The 18,248-nt window shown below is 39.5% G+C and overlaps 1 protein-coding gene across 1 annotated transcript in view; it reads right to left on the bottom strand.

The window, feature by feature from the left end:
* Positions 1-18,248, bottom strand: part of LOC121853727 — a 40,145-nt gene that overhangs the window by 9,616 nt on the left and 12,281 nt on the right. Inside the window, exons 2-10 of the mRNA XM_042348069.1 lie at positions 6,898-7,017; positions 6,423-6,599; positions 5,696-5,878; positions 3,989-5,047; positions 3,449-3,685; positions 2,841-3,005; positions 1,686-1,940; positions 1,039-1,275; positions 416-586 (exon numbers count right to left, since the gene is read on the bottom strand). Coding sequence (XP_042204003.1) covers positions 416-586; positions 1,039-1,275; positions 1,686-1,940; positions 2,841-3,005; positions 3,449-3,685; positions 3,989-5,047; positions 5,696-5,878; positions 6,423-6,599; positions 6,898-7,017 — 2,604 coding nt within the window. The remainder of the gene's footprint in view (positions 1-415; positions 587-1,038; positions 1,276-1,685; positions 1,941-2,840; positions 3,006-3,448; positions 3,686-3,988; positions 5,048-5,695; positions 5,879-6,422; positions 6,600-6,897; positions 7,018-18,248) is intronic.

The raw sequence follows: 18,248 nt of genomic DNA, 5'->3' as shown, positions 1-18,248 counted from the left end.
AATGGGATACAGGGTGTGATTGGATAGAGGGTGTGATGGGATAGAGGGTGTGGCAGGCTAGAAGGTGTGACCTGGTAGTGAGACTTGTACCTTGATGATTTGTAGGGTAAAAAGGTGACTTGATTTTGACTTAGTTTAAAGACCTATGACCTCATTTAAACAGGAAAAAAATCTACCTCGTCGTTGAAACCGAGAATACAAAACAAGGCCTTACAAATTTATGTTATAAAGTCACAACACGATTTGTAAATAATGTATGGAAATAAACAAGAATACACCTAAGGACCTTTCTTTTTATAACACGTATGCAAAACAATATACAAAAATATTCCCTAACAAACGATGGATATAAAACAAACACAAAAGTGATATAGACATTTATTTACCTGCGGATGGCCAGTCACACGATACTCACCCAGATGAAGGGTAGTGAGAAGAGGGTCAGCATGATGGTCTGTGAGTTCGAGGGAAGCCTGGTTCACCTTGGCCCGGTGGTCGAAGAGGAAGTCTCCCAGAGTGTACACCTGAGTCCCATCACGAAGAATCTGGTGGTCCACTACGGGTACGCCATTCACCACAATATTACCTGAGGGTGCAATGAGTTATTAATTTGTTTAAGTACCGAAACATTCCGCATCTTCTCAAGTCTACGAGAAATTTGATGGCATCAGTGAAATTTGCCCGAACGAGACTAAAATAAAACCGGTTATAATGTACACAATAAAACTTTTATTCATAAATGTATGGAAACTATTTGCCCACAAATGGGCAGACAGAGACAGCTCCATGATTTGTATCCATCTGATGATCAAGTTGTTGCTTTCAAGGGGTTAAACCATCATCATCAAGGGCTTAAACCAACGTACTCAAGAGTCTAAACTTATCGTAAACAAAGAGGTAAATCCTCATTATCAAAAGGTCAAACAATAGTCATTAAAGAGTCGAGAGTGTGAACTGTATGGCTTTTTTGTCTAACTAAAATAACATTTACAAGGAGTGTTCCAGGGTTAGTACCTGCCCACATCACCGGCCACTTACCGTCCTGATCTGCTCTGAACGTGAGTTCCTTCCCAGCCATGTTGATGAGGGTGAGGCCTTGAGCGCGAGCCAGCCTCGAGTCCTGGTCTATAACAGGGTCCAGCACCAGGTAGTCCAACAGGAACTCTTTGACGAGGGCCACACTGTCCTTGCTGTCGTCAAATAATGGGTTGGGGACGTCCTCAGGCACCAGATTCATCACTTCCAAATAGTCGGGGGACAAAATTGTCATCGGGTCTGTTGAAAGTGTAAGAAAACATATTTAACCAGGGACTGAAACCCACACAGGACTGGCACTATGGCATTCCCAGGTGATGACCACAACACACCACCATCCAAAAGTCTCTTTCATACTACTGTATGGAGTTCCCAATATTATCCCCATCGTTAAGAATAAAGTAAATGGGTCGTGTCTACACTACAGTAGACAACAGAAAGAGACTTGTGTAGCTGAGGAAACTTCCACAGTGCGAGTGGACATCACTGCTGTGCATAAACCTCATCTCAGATGATATATAAGCTTATTAAGAGAGACAGAAAAGCAAAACTAGTTAAAGAAGGAATTAGAGAACACACAAGAATCTGTGAGAAAAAAATATTAAAGCATGTAGTAAAAATAGGAATGAGAAATAATCAATGTGACATACCTGAGGTGAAGGTGGGTGGGGACTGTTGGTGACTGAGTGCTCGGCGCCAAAGGTCAAGCAGAGAGGAGGCCTCCATCTCCTCCACTAGAAGAGGAATCCTACCCAGCTTCAAGGCCTCCTGGGGGATTTCCACCACTGTGTCGGAAATTGGCTCTTGTGTGCCATTCTCTGTAATGTCCACTTCTGAAGGCGGCTGTGAAATATTTGGTCCTGGTAATGATGTCTCCTCAGCTTGCTGATGTGCAATGTCTGTTTCTGAAAGTGATATACTAGTTTCAGGCTCTGCAACATCTATCACCGAGATGATAACGTCTCTTGCAGGGATTATTACTTTACTTTCAATAACTGTACTATCCGTATCATTGAAGGGATTATCTGTTTTAATGATTGTCGATTGTGTTTCAAGAATTCTCATTTCTTTCTCAGGGACTACAATCTCAGCTGCATTACGTGTTTCGCCAGATCTAGACACTGACACTTCTAGTTTAGGCTTTGAAAAAAAAAAAAAAGAACCATATGAATGACAGGGTACTGGTAAGGAGAAGCTGCAGATCATTTCTCAAGTAAAATTAAACTTGCTGTTAGTGCTGCGTACAACAAGGCAGCAAGATTACCTAAGGTTATGAGGAAAAATACAAGATGAGATACAAATGTCCCAATAATATAGAGGTTTATTTCTGTGTCCTTAGAGAGGATTTGTTTTCCTCGGGATATTCTCCAGAACGTTTGTGTTAATCTACAGAATACAATCCGGTGGTGAAAGAATGAGAAAATAATTTAAATAATGCAAGAAGCAGTACAGTAAGTTGCCCGAGTGACTCTACCAGCGCATAGTGGTGTTGACATTACACAGGTTTTTTTTTTAGTACCTAACGGCTTATAGTGGTTAGGTGGTAAAGGAAACACAGGGCCAGAGAGACAACTTTCAATTAGTTTTTCCTTGCTTTGCCACCTGGCTTGTATCCTTTATATTAAGATAAACGTTGTAGTGAAACTCCTAAAAGGAAACCCACTACTCAACATAACAATCCTAGCAGTTATGTCTTCTCATCACAAACTTAAAGTACAAACTTTAGTGTGCTGTCAGCAAGTGGGGATCACAAACTCTACTACTGCACTCCATATGTCTGAATATAGCAACCGAGTCTTCATTACCTTCAGGTAAAAGGAAGGGCACATTCGACTGATTATTTAGCAGATCGCTCGCCTCTGCTATCTTGGCACGGTGGTCGAAGAGCATGTCAGCGAGGGTGAAGACCGCTGTCCCGTCAGACAGTTCCTCCATACTAAGCACAGCAACGTTGTTGATGGTCAAGTTGCCTGCAAGAAAGGAAATTTCATTTATCTGACGAAGGGTTGTATGGTTGTGTGAGAGAAAGAATAATGACTCAAGATTTTTGTCCCTCATCATATGAACAAAGTCCGAGTCTAAATAAAACACACTGTTTTAGTTTGTGTATTACTCAGAATAGCCGTCACTTAACATATACCAAACATTCCATTATTATCATCATCTTTAGTAAATTACTTGAAGGGATTAAAATTGGAGTCACCGGTGGATGGCTGATCCACCGACGAAGACAAAATAAACAGGAGTAATCAAATACGTAAAGAAAATTCATCTGTTAAGCTTGGTTGTAAAGTGAACATGCTGAAGTTATTTATTTACTCACTGACCGACGAATGAACACCACCTTAACTGTACAGCTAATCACTTAGTCTTAATCAAAAAGGGGTTAAAAAACAAAACAAGACACACTCACCATTAATATCAGACTTAAAGATTAAATTCTTGCCAGCGATGTTAGTGACAGTCAGTCCCTCTGGAAGGTTAATTTGGGAATTCTGAGCACTGACGGGGTCCTGGAGGAGGTAATCCAGCAGGAATTGTTTAAGGAGGGCAACGTTCTCCGCACTGTCATCGTGGAGAGGGTGAGAGGCGTTCTTCATCCCCAGGCTGATCATGACAGAGTCGTCGGGAGTCAATACCGTCCTGACCACTGTGGAGACAACCCGAGTGTAGAGACAAATATAACTCAGGTGTATATACAAATGCGACTAAAGTGTAAAAGCAGAGTCAATGTGTATTCGCTGTTCTCTCCCGTAATCTATCACACTGCACCTTCAATATAAAGTATAAATATTTCTGACCATCAATTGAACATAACTGTCAAACTAAGATTAAATAAAAGTAACTGAATATATCCCCGAAAGATTTTACAAGCCAGGGACGACCATTGAGTAGGTAAGGTGAAGTGGTTATAACACAGTGGTTGTCCAGGGAAACTTCTCTCAAGAGTTACCTTGTTCATTTGGTAGACCAGAGTTGTTTTGATGTTCAAGTCCCAGAAGCCAGATATCGATAATTGGAACATGTGTCTCCTCTAAGGCTTGAGGAGGATCAGGCAGCGTGGCAGCCTCCAGGTGTTGTCTTAAGTTACGCTCATCACGGGTCACTCCCTGCAGGAAATTGGGAACGGCTAGTTCGGCATGATTCATCCCCTTGAAGCTGTTGGGGAGAACAGGATTGAGTCGGATCTCCTCCCCCTTCAGGATAGTGACCAAAGTCACTTGCTCCAGGGAAGGACTCACCGTGGCACTGAGAGTTGTAAGGACAGGATCACCGTCAAGTTCATGGATCAGTTTAATGTGTTCAGATACTTCGGACGAGATCTTGGAACTCGATACAGAACCAGAAGAACTCTCAAAAGAAATCTCAGTTTTTGGATCAACATCCACGATAACTTCAGACGTTATCTCAGTGACTGGTATGGGTTGTATAGTATATGGTTCAGGTGATACTGTAACAGGAAACTCGGATGCTGCACTGAAAGATTTAGATTCTCTGATGGGATGATCAGATATCTCTTGACGAGGTTCCTTCAATGGAATAATTTCATAAAGTGCTTCTATTGGTGGCTGAAGCGACGAAAGCGAATCATTGGTACCAGGGACGGGTTCTCCATTCAATGGTTCACCTGAAACCACTGTGCCTGGACCTGCCACCTTACGTAAAAATCCAAGTACGGGAGATGACTGCTCAGCTAGGGATTCCGTGACCGAGATTGGCTCGATGAGTGAATGAGTTTCAGGAACGGGAGAGACATCCAGAGATTCCGTGAGAGGGATGGTATCCTTGGGTATAGAATTAGTAAAGGCTTCAGTTACTGGGAGGACGTCCTCGGGTGGAGAGTTGACTGATAAGGGAGGGGAAGTTTCAGAGGAGATTTCCGTCACTTGACTGACGACGACAGAATAGCGAGGATAATCTTCCTTATCATCTACAGTGGGTCGAGGAACTTGCACTGGTTCAACTGATGATTCGGCTGGATAACGTTGTTTTTGAGGTATGTCTCCTAACCCTGAAAAATACAACAAATAAATCAAATATAGCCCTCGGCTCAGGAGATAAATCATCATAGCATGCACTAATGTGACTAGTGGAACTCTCCAAGAAGTATTACCAGCATAAGGAACATTTACGGACTATGGTTTCTCATGATCATTTATCTTTCTTTGGGAGGCATCAAGTGGATAAAAAAGAAATCTTGACAGACACAAATGACCATGGGAATGATGACAACCCTTCACTTCACTGACGGCCGAGAGGTAAACACACCAGCCTACAAAGCTTTCTTAACATGAGCACCACAATTGAGTATTTATTAATCCTGATCATTTTCATACACATACAGTTGGGCTACACGTTTTAACAGGACACAACAACAAGACATCAGTAATATGAGCCTTTGAAGAGTAATGAATGTGAATCCCACCAATTATATATTTCATTTATAACAAATTCTATAGACTAACTGAAGCCTCAACTTTTTAACACGACACTAATTACATAATTTCAATAATTGTGAGCCTTAAATATAATTTTATTCCAAAATTACTTTATAATGCTAACTTTATATAACACAAACCTTCTCAATTAAGAACACTGTTACATTAAAGCATTGTACATGTCTGCAAATTAGTTTATAAACCTTCCTGGAGGATATTACCGAGGTGCCTGGGTGAAGAGGGTGAAGACAGACTCTCTCTGGCAACTTGACTACTGAGGAACTGGAAGGCTTCGTCCAGGCGGCCCCTGTGGTCCTCCAGGAAGCGTTCCAGAGTGTACACTTGAGTACCGTCATCCAAGGTCTTTAGCCCTTCCACTGGTGCGCCATTCACGCTGATCGTTCCTGGAACATTGAGAACTACTGTTCATATCCACAATTCAGGCTCTCAAACGTGAGTACATTAATTTTCTTCTAACACAAAAGAACACGAATATGCAGCTGGCTACTGTAGTGTGTTACTGGAAGCTATTTTTGTGACGTCAGTTTAGTGAGTTAGTAATTTTTCATTTACAAACTAAACTTTTTGTGCTTCTTTACGGGAGTAGTGGTTCAGGCTGCCCCACTGCTCCAGGGGTAACTGTAGTCACAGACAAACGTTTATACTCTTGTTCGAAGTTGTATGAAGCCCAAATGAGATACGTATAGAATAGTACGACCTTTTTATTGTTGGACTAGTGTAATTACTAACTTGATAACATGCTTAAAGGACCTTAAATGTTGGAGTGCAGTAACACCAATATACCGTAAAAACATACCACATCATCAATGGGTCAGACCAACAGTTATGGGTCTCAAGACATATAAAAGGACTACCTCCTACACGAACAAGAAAACAGTTCTGAGAGGCGGAAGAGCAAATACAACACCCACAATCACTAAGTGTCACCTCCTTGGTTCCTGGTGAAGACGAGGTTGTCTCCGGTGTGAGACTTCATCTTAAGGCCCCCTGGCTCGCTGATCCTGGGGTCCTCTGCATCTACAGGCTCCAGTTCCAGGTACTCCAGTAGGCCCTTCACGCCCTCAACTCCTCCATAGTCTTCATCAAGGCTCTGTTTTCCCTCTCCTGCATCCAGACGAAGGTACCAGGAAGAGAGTGAGTTAACAGATCATGCTGGCAATCATGACACAGACTTAATTTACATTCACCATGACTTTTCTACCATAAACTGCCATTCATTTACAGCAATACACTACCATGATTATTACCATACATCATCATGACTACTGCAATACACTACCATGATTATTACCATACACCATCATGACTACTGCAATACACTACCATGATTATTACCATACACCATCATGACTACTGCAATACACTACCATGATTTCAATATCCTACATTACCATACACTGACCTGGGTGGGTGTTTTCGGGAGGGGTACCAGGGAAGGAAGTCCTGGGGAGGGTGGCTCCCTGCAGGCAGCCAGACAGCATGCCCACCACCACCACCACCGTCAACACCCACATTGGCGCTCCTGTGGCAAAACACGATAGTTAGTCTCGAGAATGAAATTAAGAAACAGTTTATTTAGTCAGTATAATGCAGACACAAAGTGAACAACAATCACAATCTTGAAGTGGCTGAGCCTTTCGAGCGCTGCAGATCTCTGAAAGGCATAAAATAAATAATGTACACGTAACTGAAGAAAATTATTAAATAACATAGTTTATCATCTGAATTAAAATCCAAAGACAGGTTAATTGATTTTACGGTGCTGTAAATTTTAGACCACGTGAATCTAGTTTAAAATGAACAAATTCTTGGTTATCCTCGTTTATTTCAGAAACTACATCACACCCACGCCGCCGGTGCTCTCTTCAGGGATATAATGCCTTCATTGTGTGGGCGTCATGTAAATGTGTGCCAGGCGATTGGTCAGGACAATGCCTCGAGGCTCGCGGACACTCGTCATTGGAAGCACTGGTCAAACTTCAAAAACAGTTTGGTTCAGTGTGGGGACGTTGTTTGGCTTCGGGCTGGTTTGGAGGTGATAATCTTAAGTGTGTACTTTTGGTATATATCAGTACCTTGACTATGACTGATTTCGCTGTCCCTCAGTAGTACAGGACTGAATACATGTTCTTTCATGTCTCCTCTACTATTTTGAATTCTGTCTTGACATGTAATTTTCTGCCATTTAGACATGACATATGTTGGTAAAACGTTAAGATATCGTAACGTCAGCTTTTTAGGGGGTCACACACACACACACACACACACACACACACACACACACACACACACACACACACACACTAACACACACACACAGGACAAATTCTCTCTTTGTATCATTGTCATATTCACGTTAAGACAAAAGTAATACAATACTGTACATATGACGTGTGTTGTGTTGGCGTGATTCTTAACCTTTACTTGGCACCGAGACACAAAAAAGATGCAATATGTGATTCCAATACAAAACCAACAAACTACACCATTTGTGAACGTAATTTGATGTAATACTCAGCCCTTTTAGTTCTAAGACACCAACAATAACAAACACTGCAGAATTTACGAACGCGTGCTGCTGTAATTCACAACTTTTACCAGGACGTGTTGCTGGAATTGTCCTGAAGGGATATTACACAGCGGGTTCCTCCAAGCTAAGAGTTGCAGTATCACCATAAACGCTCCACAGGAAAAAAAAATGTTACACTTTCAGTTTCACCGACCTTGTAGCCGTACACTTACATTCGTACACAATTCGTGCCTGCCACACCCATCTGTCGCCTCTCTTCTTCTCCCCTCTCTCTCTCTCCATTCTTCATTTGTCTTATGGAACAATAGGTGTGTTGCGCCATGTTACTGTGGATAGCCTTCTCTTTGATTATTCTTAAGTCTTCTTCCGTAATAATAATAATAATAATAATAATAATAATAATAATAATAATAATAATAATAATAATAATAATAATAATAATAATAATAATAATAATAATAATAATAATAATAATAATAATAATAAAAAAAAAAATAATAATAATAATAATAATAATAGGTGTAGAGGTAGCCACAAGTGTTGGGGAAAGCCGTATCACATCAGTGAACACATGAAGCTCGTAAACCCTCAAGTCTCGTTCCGGGTTCTCAAATGATTCGGGAAGGTGAAAGCCTAGCTAGTTACTAGAGAGTTTCAGCGTGATTCTGACACCATTTCTACCTTCTATGTTTCGTTTGATGCTTCAACGAGTAATGAGTAGGTCCTACAGTTAAGAAAAATAGTGAATAATAAACATGCGAGAATCCTGGTGTAGAAAATCATAGGTTCGTATGATCATGAATCCCAATATATTGTTTGTAGCTGAATATGTAAGAATTAACCTGACGGGTTGACTAGGCTCAAGAATAATACCCAGATTATATTGACACTTCCTGAAATAGATAGGTCCATTTAACACTAGATGGGAGAATATATTAACCTACAAAATATTTCTCAAAAATTCCTCAAGTCAATTTATTGTCTGATGTTAGTAAACTTAAGCTGTCTAGTGAGGATGGTCTCGTGTAGTTCTGATGTTATTGGTACTTAAATGCATTTTTATATATGCAGTTACTATTATACTGTATATTCATTGTTTGAGCCTTTGAGAAAACGGGTCCTGGGAGGTAACCCCTTGTGAGGTGCGGCCTCCACAAGACTGACTCAACCTGTTGTCCTTATACCACAACCCCGACTAGTCTTGCTGCCCAAGTCTTCGTTCTTCACACACACACACACACACACACACACACACTTACTTTACCTTTCTCCAACCGACTTTCTTCCGAGCACACTCTCTTCACAAGCACATCTAATCGAGCACAGTGCATTACCATTTTACCTTAAAGCACATCATGGACCATCATTTTGACACATCTTGGCTTTGATTGTGATTTTTTTAGTCTCTACGTTTAGCTCATTAGTTATCTAACCTTGGCGGACACTGTACAAGCCAGGTAGATGACCCAAGAACACTATGACGTACTAGTCTTACGTAAACAACGGAATGAAGAGGCAGTGATCCGGCCTTTAAACGCTCGGACATGGAAATATTGATCAATAAATGAGTAAATGAAAGACTGTCTTTAACAAGTGTTGCTACAAGACAATGAAACTCCCTCGACAACACCAGGAATGCCATTCGCTTTGATACATCTCTTACAGGAGCGCTTAAGATGACTGCTGAATATTTCGATATGTTAAATGGTGAAAAAATAGCAGAAAATAGATAAAATTAACCTCTGTATTTTGTTTGTAAGAAAATAGTAAACAGAAGACAGTTTGTTAACGATAAACAGCAGATAAACCAATTTCAATATTATGTGGTTTCTCAGAAGATGAATTTATAAGGTTAATAGAAAGAAGATAGTCTTGTGACAGCGTGGTGCAGTTAGTAGTCAAAGCCTGCACTTAGTAACACAGCCAAACAGGTACAATAGTTTTTTTCTTAACGTGTTAGTGAAGTAACTGCACTTTCTAATTCAACTCCTTGTAGACATGCATTAACCATGGTCTAGATTCACACAATCCCGTACGATACATTATTCTCGTAACTGATTATGTAAGAATATGTCTAACTCGTTGACTAAAGCTAAAAGACTAGAATTATCGTCTATAAATAATATTGAAATTACACAGAGACTCTACCTCAATCAGATTATATTCCCTTAAAACCGACCAGAAGACAGAATGAACGTACAGTACAGGCGGCTTATCATCTCCTTGGTGTTAAATGTACGTATGCAATTATGACGAGAGTTATTTTTATATTAATTTCGGATGCTATTTTTGTATTAAGTCAACCAGTTAGGTATATTCCTATATGTTCATCTAATAGAAATAATTATCGTGTGAACCTTTCAGAACCTGGATTCTTATAAATGAAAAGCAGCTGTCGTCAAAAATAGTTGCCCCCCAACACTCCTCCTCTTGCTTTTTGCGATTCAAGTCGTGTATGACGCCTGGACGAAGGACGACAAGTTTTTAATAATATGGCAATTAACTGAACAAGAGTCCACTGAAGATGATATATCCATCTCCCAGCCTGTGGTATATTATGCAGGGGAAATATATATAAACACAGGCCATAACTCTGAAAGAAATCGTTATTGTGGAACTTACTAGTCATATAAACACTTCATTATACAAGTACCGTGAAACTCTGGTGAAAACTGGCGGAGGAAGTGAGTTTATGATCCTGTGGTTATAAAAAAACCCCCAGACAGACGGACACACACACACACACACACAATCTACGGGACCAATACCTCCTAAACAGCAATATGAGTTAGTTAATTTTCCCTTTTAATACATTATAGAAGATGAATGTTAGAGCAGCTCGAGAACTCAACTGTAAATAAGTACTCCACACGTTGCTTTTGTTGTCAGGTCTTTAGTGTGTTAGTTTATGTCAAATAATAATCATAATAATAATAACTTATACAGGAGCATCATCGGTAAATATAACACAAGAATATGTCACGGTTTTCATATTTAGTGAAACATTTCCCCGCCCTTTTCAATAACTAAACGACTAAAGACACAGCTTATATTTCCCACGAATAAGTCAACCAAGATTTAACACAACTTTTACACCCTTAACAATTCATAATGTTAAGGTCAACAAGTTGTGATGTATTGACAAAGTTGCTGGGAGTGAGGGGGTGGAGGGAGGGGGTGAGGGGGTGGAGGGAGGGGTGAGGGGGATGTCCAGTTGACCGAGAAGTCCCGTTAAATCAGCATCACCTAAACACTTCCACCTGTCTCGCTACTTTCTAACACTGGGGGCTTCTTTTACGTGGAATACCAAACGTGTGCATCTTTGAGACTCGACACTTAAGCCATTACTCCAATAATTACTCCACTTCATGTTCTGAGGAGGAATGTCACGCCTGCCACTTACTCAACGTGAAAGTAAATTATCCACACTAACAGCCTTCATCCTGGGCTTAAAAGTTTTGGGTATTAAAGAGAAATTTGATGTATGTGAACCGCTGAACTTATGAACCAGAAACAAAAACAGGAAATTATTTAGTTATTGATGAAAAAATCAAAATAATTCTACGATTAACGGAAATTGATCATTACAACTTAAGAGGAAAAAATCTTATGGCGAATTTCCTCATCATATATTTCAGGAGATCTATCGTTACTCCTTGAACATGTCATAGGTAAATCAACCTCATGGACGGGCTTTCAGTACAGGAGGTGAGCACACGAAGACCATTATTTAGTAAGACCCATTTTTCAGACGAGAGAGAAGCAGAGTTTTGCATTATCAACAAAATCAGGTTGAATTTGTTATCAATAGAGAATTTCAGTGTATAATGTTAGTGTTTTGTGAATTAATCAAAATTTTTCCATTGCAAGCTTCTTACATTTACCTAAACACATCCGTAATGTTAATAAGTAACGTTACTGTTCCTTGACGCTGCCCAATGATACTAAAATTAATAATTGAAACAAGAATGCAAGTTACAATTAAAATACACACCAAGTGAACGTAGGGAAATCAAAAAAATGAAAAGGGAAATCAGAGTGAGGGAAAACGTAAGAAACGGAGAGGAAAAACAAGAAGGAAAGTGAATATCAGACAGACCGCAGGTGATGGTGGTGCAGCGTGTTTATGTTCGTGAGAGAGTGAATCTTTTGCTCCACTTTCCATGACACGAGGAAGTTCAGGGAAGGATGTGACAGGATGTGTAATTTTCAAGTTCCTGTGAGTCAGTGATGGATACAGGATATCATCAGATGTGCAACTCTTTATGTTTCAATGAAGGAAAGGCTAACAGTAGTAGTAGTAGTAGTAGACGTAGTAGTAGGAGTAGTAGAGGGAGTGAGAAACAAAGCACTTTCAGTCGCCAGGTGGACACGAGTAGCCTAGCCAAGTTACCGCCTTTGTTTTAGCTCACAGCTGTCACGGCGGTCAAAACCCAGACTACGACCTCCTCACCGCAGAAGCCGCCTCTCTGTGAGCTAATAGGAGGGTAATAGATTATAATGGTCTTGAATTCCTTGATATTTAAACGAAGAGAAAAAACTAGTAAGAATGACATTTGACCCTAACTGACCTCCTGTCGGGTATTGAACCAGCCAGTTACTGACCTTTGTTGGCACTTTCACTGAGGGCACACTAGGCTGCTGGCAGTGCCTCAGTCCTACTTACCCAACGTGAGCCCTACTTTAATCTCCTAACTTAACTATGTCCTAATTATGCCTTACTTAACACGAGGGTTAACCTTAATATACTTGAGACCTACAGTACTTAAATTTTCTTACCTAATATGAGTACTACCATAATTTATCTACTTAAAACGAATCCAAGTTTAATTTCCTTAACTATGTCCTACTTAAATATCCTTACTTAACATAAAACCCTATTCATTCTCTTATGACGAACGTTACTTTTTTTCAACTATGACATGTCCTACTTTAGCCAGTTCATTATTATTATTATTATTATTATTATTATTATTATTATTATTATTATTATTATTATTTTTAATATTATTTATTATTATCATTATTATTGCTGTTGCTATTATACTATAATTATTATTCATTATTTTTATTACTATCATTATTATTATTATATGAAATTTTTTTTCCTAAGGTGTTTGTGCTTGGCTGAGTCACAAGTTGCCATGACGCAAGACTGAATCCTGTTTTGTAACCGTTAGAATCTGGAGTATGTTGATCTTGTAATCTAATAATGACTTGTCTAAACGAGCCCCGCTGTTGGCTACTGAGCGAGGCACCCCCGGTCGACCCAGCGGCAGGAGTACTTTACCTATAACAAAAAAAATATATAAAATATTTAGGTTTACAGCTTTAAGGAGTTTGGTTACGTTTTATTGCCTGGCAATGGATAAAGATCTGGTCGTTTTTACATCAATGGTTCACACGATTAATTTTCCTCATAACTGAAGATAAAACAATGTATCTAACTACTGTAGTTAATTAGGCTAAAACACTAAAATAACATCCAATATTAAAAATAAAATTAACTGAGAATTTCCCTTAACTATAGAAACGTTCTCTTAACATCACAAATACTTGACAATATCACTTCCACAATTTCATTTCCTAACTGCTGAACGTATGTAGCAAAAACACAGAAGAGGCGTGGTCGGTTAAATAATTTTGTAACCGATTAGAGAGAGAGAGAGAGAGAGAGAGAGAGAGAGAGAGAGAGATTAATTTCCCTGCGACACACGACCCCAAACTCCCTATTACATACACAGCCTGCCTGGGTACGTTGCGTTCGTAGCCAAAAATCAGGACAATCTATTCCAAAACCTCTGAGAGGATATTAAGCACTGAATCACTACTATCACGTGAACCCTGACCAAAAATGCCTGTCACACTCAACCTCATTCCAAGGCACTTTACCGCTTATATTATCTCCAGGTTACAACACCAACTTACAGTCATTCAAAGGTCTTTTATTATCTTTTTAGGTAAAGGGGTCAGGTCAAGGGCCCAACGACGTCCTGAAACTTTTTAGAGTGTGAGTGAGTGAGTGAGTTAAAACACTCAATTGACTACTTAACTTTTGACCAAATCCAAGTTACATTCAAGAGTTAAATTACAATAAAATGAACACATCTTTAGTTTTGTCATTCTGTACCCTGTATAAATGTTCCAACACAACCTGGTCTTCCTCAAGTCGATACATAGTTTCTGATCCTCCGTTTGTTTGTATTTGGATACCCTATACACACACACACCAAGTACAATACAGATTTAAGTAGAAAGTACAGTTACAGTCATTTCCACTCGGTTTGTAACATAAAGGTGATGATTTAACCTACATATGATTCAGTTCATCAAAGATCACCTATTCAGATCATAATACAACAAGAACAGGTGTTGGTAGACGTACAGGTGTAGTAATTACCAGGTGGTGACAATATTCTAAAGGTTACCTGTAATGAAATTTATCTAAAAACAACTGAACTCGATCTGTTACGTTACGTTTTAATATTAATAGTTTTGTGATTATGTCAAGTAGGTTATTCAAGAAGTTGTATTATTGTCTTGCAAAGGTCAACTGTCTGGGCATCGTGTGTGACCTCCCAGTGTTGATAATCCTTGCTGTGTGACCTCCCAGTGATGATAATCCTTGCTGGATGAACCAATGTAACTGAATACAGACAACCAACACTTGATACCTTTTATAAATCTGTCTCCTCTGCTATAACTGAGTGAACAACGGGTACCTGAACTCCTGAACGTTGTGAGGTATATACGACAGATACGTAGATGATCACTAACTCCTCCTCAACTGTCTGTCTCACGTCGGAACAGCGGAACCAAACTCACAATGCTAAGTTTCAAATACAATTGACACTCACGGTCGGAATTCAGTCTTACTATAGCAGTGTGTGTACTAAGTCTTTCTCGCTGGCCTTGGATTAGACTTATTAAGGATTTTCTCTCACAAGCTTTTAACAATTACTGAAAAAAATATTAACCAACAGATATAATAATATTAGTTGAAATTCATAACTTCTGAACCAGCGAAAAAATATTTTTAATATTACTTTCGACACTGAATATATATTTTTTCATTACTGTGGAAACTCAGCATTTTAAATTTCCTTGAATGGATAACTTTTTTTTTTATATTTATGAGAAAATCCACAAAAATCTTTCTTAAAAACGTATAGATAGACTTTACCGTAGGACCTGAGAGCTGGTATGGTACTTGTTCAAACACCCACCCACACACTCACCACACTGGGAAGCGATTGACTTAAATGCAATGAAAACTCGACGTAACAATTTAAAATACATCTAATAAGTTAACTCAAACTTCAACACAAAACGAGCATCAAAATTATAGGGACTTTACCTATAAACATTCACTTAGTACCAGTTAAGTGAGGAAAATTATATACTTTTGATTCCCTAACTAGTATTAAGTGAAAAGTATATATAATTTACATACCAGGTATTATAATTCCCCTTTAACACCTGCACTAATTAAAACAATGGTATTAGTAGTTATAGACAGTTATAAGTACAATAATTATGCCAAGTGTACAGGAACTTTTCATATCACTTTATATAATTTTAGTATAATTTTGATAATTTATACAGCTACATGTAGTTATATTTATTTCCTTATGTGGAAAATTCAACGTAAGTGTTTTTAAGAATCTGGTTCCTGTGGTTCCTGCTTTTCAACCTACGTCCAGTGTTCGACCTCCCACTACCTCACAGTGACCTCAAGCTGTGACCTCCACCTACCCCCACACACAGGTATGACCTCACCACTTATCGGTTATTGCAGGTTTTCTTTCTTCTGGTTCTTTTTCTCTTGATTTTGTGTGTGTGTGTGTGTGTGTGTGTGTGTGTGTGTGTGTGTGTGTGTGTGGAGACAGAGGCAGGTAGAACTGCTTCGCCGTCACGGACAGGTTCGCCTACGTGCATTCTCAACTTGGAGCAAGTGTCAGGGTTGACTGACCCGAATATTTTGTAGTCACCAACTGCTGTCACTTACCCCACCCACCCACCTGCCTGCCTAATGTTAATCACCAAGAACTCACCCTCCTGATCAGGGTTAGTCACCATGCTCTACCCCTTCCTAGTATTAGTCACCAGGCTCCGCTCCTGCCCAAGGTGAGTCACCGAGCGCAGCCCTTCCTGCCCAGGTCTCACTGTGTGGTGTATTAAGGACACGAGCACCTGAGCTGTACAGTAATATGCAAATCTTCATGCAACTGTTGAATACTAACCAGCAGTGAATCGTGCATGGCAAACCTAACCTAACCAAACCTAATCTAAGGCATGGAATTTTGTGTCCGGTTCCCTAAGTCACTGGCCTTGATAAACACACAATAACACATTTCCATTACTAATTTGATTCTGTTATTAACGTCCTACGACAAGCTGAACACGTAATGGTAAGATGACATAACAAACAGACAAGGAGGGACCTACATACGTGCGTGTTTAGTAATAGGCTAAAGTTTATTTTGTAAACAAGAGATTAACAGAAGCAATACAGTCCATTTGTTAGGAAGCACGTAACTAACAAACCCGAACTCTCCCTTTTCTACTCAACCAATCATGCGTTCCCTACTATGTTTACCTACCAACTTGACTCGTAAAAAAATGTATCACACAATTGCACATCACTCTCTGGGATATTACACAGCCTGTAGCAAACACCCCCTTACATAGAGGTTAAAACATCATCGAAAGAAAACTGTAGCGGCTAATATCGAGAGACGTTACTGGGCGGAGGAGCGGCATCGGTAAAGTCAATTGGTATTTATATCCTCATTTCAGAGAAGGTAAACAAGAAACTGGATACATTTCGAATTATTAACATTAAGATCAAGACTAAATTTACAATGAAAAAAAAAATCTGAATGTGAAGTTGTTGAATATGGCAGAGTACTTCAAAGTTAGTGCGCCACTGAACAAAAACTAGTAATGCGGGTTGTTAAAGGTGTAATGTGCCAGGACTCACACGCCACTATATATTATCTCCTAGGTGTGTCTTGAGGCGCTTGTAGTTCATGTCATAGTCTAATAGCTCAGGTTTTTCATGGTCTAGCGGCGCGGGTTGTTCTGTTCCGTTCAGCTACCTCGTAACCTTCAGCTGGAGTAATGTGTATTGATATATAACCCAACCACACCCAACCTAATTTTGACACATAATCCCTTCCTAAAATCTTAACATAACAAAAATCCAACTGAAATAAAATTCCAATGAACTAATCCTATCTTAAAAATCCCTAACTAAAAGGAATCAAACGTGGCGGCTAAATCTGGCTGGTAACTTAAGGCGTGTCAGTAATTCAAGACTTTTGCCCCTGTGAACTTCTTATTCACACTGACCAAACCTGACGCAACGGAGATCTTACAAAGCAAATTAAGATTAGCGAGAGACTAACATCTTACGAGCTTTTACCGAGGATCTTCTGCTGGCTGTGTGCAAATTGACGAACTGTACTCTGCATATTGTAAGGAAATTGCTATACAGTACCTCAGGAATCGAGTCACTAGCGAGAGAACTTCAGTAACTTCCCAAGCCAGATATACAGTAATTCACCAGGTGGTGGCCTCTGACCTTATCTGGAGAGTCGTGGCTGTCACCTGAGAGGGGTGATGATGATGACGATGCCCTTCCAGAAGCACAGGAAGTGACTCAGGCGCCACACTGTCCAGTTCTTGTCCTTGATGCAGGAATAACGGTACACACGACTACCTGTTCTGGATCTCAGGATATCGAGAGAACGTATCAGACCAATGATTTATTACCACAACAACGTCAGAGAACACCCATTTTTTTTCTGTGACTTATAATAGTGTTTCGGCGTGGACTTTGAAGGACACAGTTCTATCCAATGCACTTCATGTCCAGTGTCACCCTAATTGATTCGCTGCTTCTGACTGCGTTCGAAATAGCAAAAAAGAATCGCCTCGGGAAACATTATTTATACCGCCCAGAAGATGAGGTAAACACTAGTAATAGGTAGTAATAGGTCTACTTATACTATGATTTTGAAGTTTAATAGATTAATACTATGTAGCTGTGTTGCTTAATGGTTAAAAGTAGACTGGCAAAGTACAATAGTGTAAGGTTGTTATGGAGTTACCAGGACAAACCCCCAACTGAAGGCTATAATAAAATAAATCCCACTTAAAAAAAAATATTCTATCACATATACAATAAAGTCACCAATTTAGGTTAACATTTGTTCCTC

This window comes from Homarus americanus, unplaced genomic scaffold (assembly GCF_018991925.1).
Source record: "Homarus americanus isolate GMGI-L3 unplaced genomic scaffold, GMGI_Hamer_2.0 scaffold15535, whole genome shotgun sequence".
Classification (NCBI taxonomy): domain Eukaryota; kingdom Metazoa; phylum Arthropoda; class Malacostraca; order Decapoda; family Nephropidae; genus Homarus; species Homarus americanus.
The sequence above is the reverse complement of the archived record's forward strand: the minus strand, read 5'-3'. Positions and strand labels throughout refer to the sequence as shown.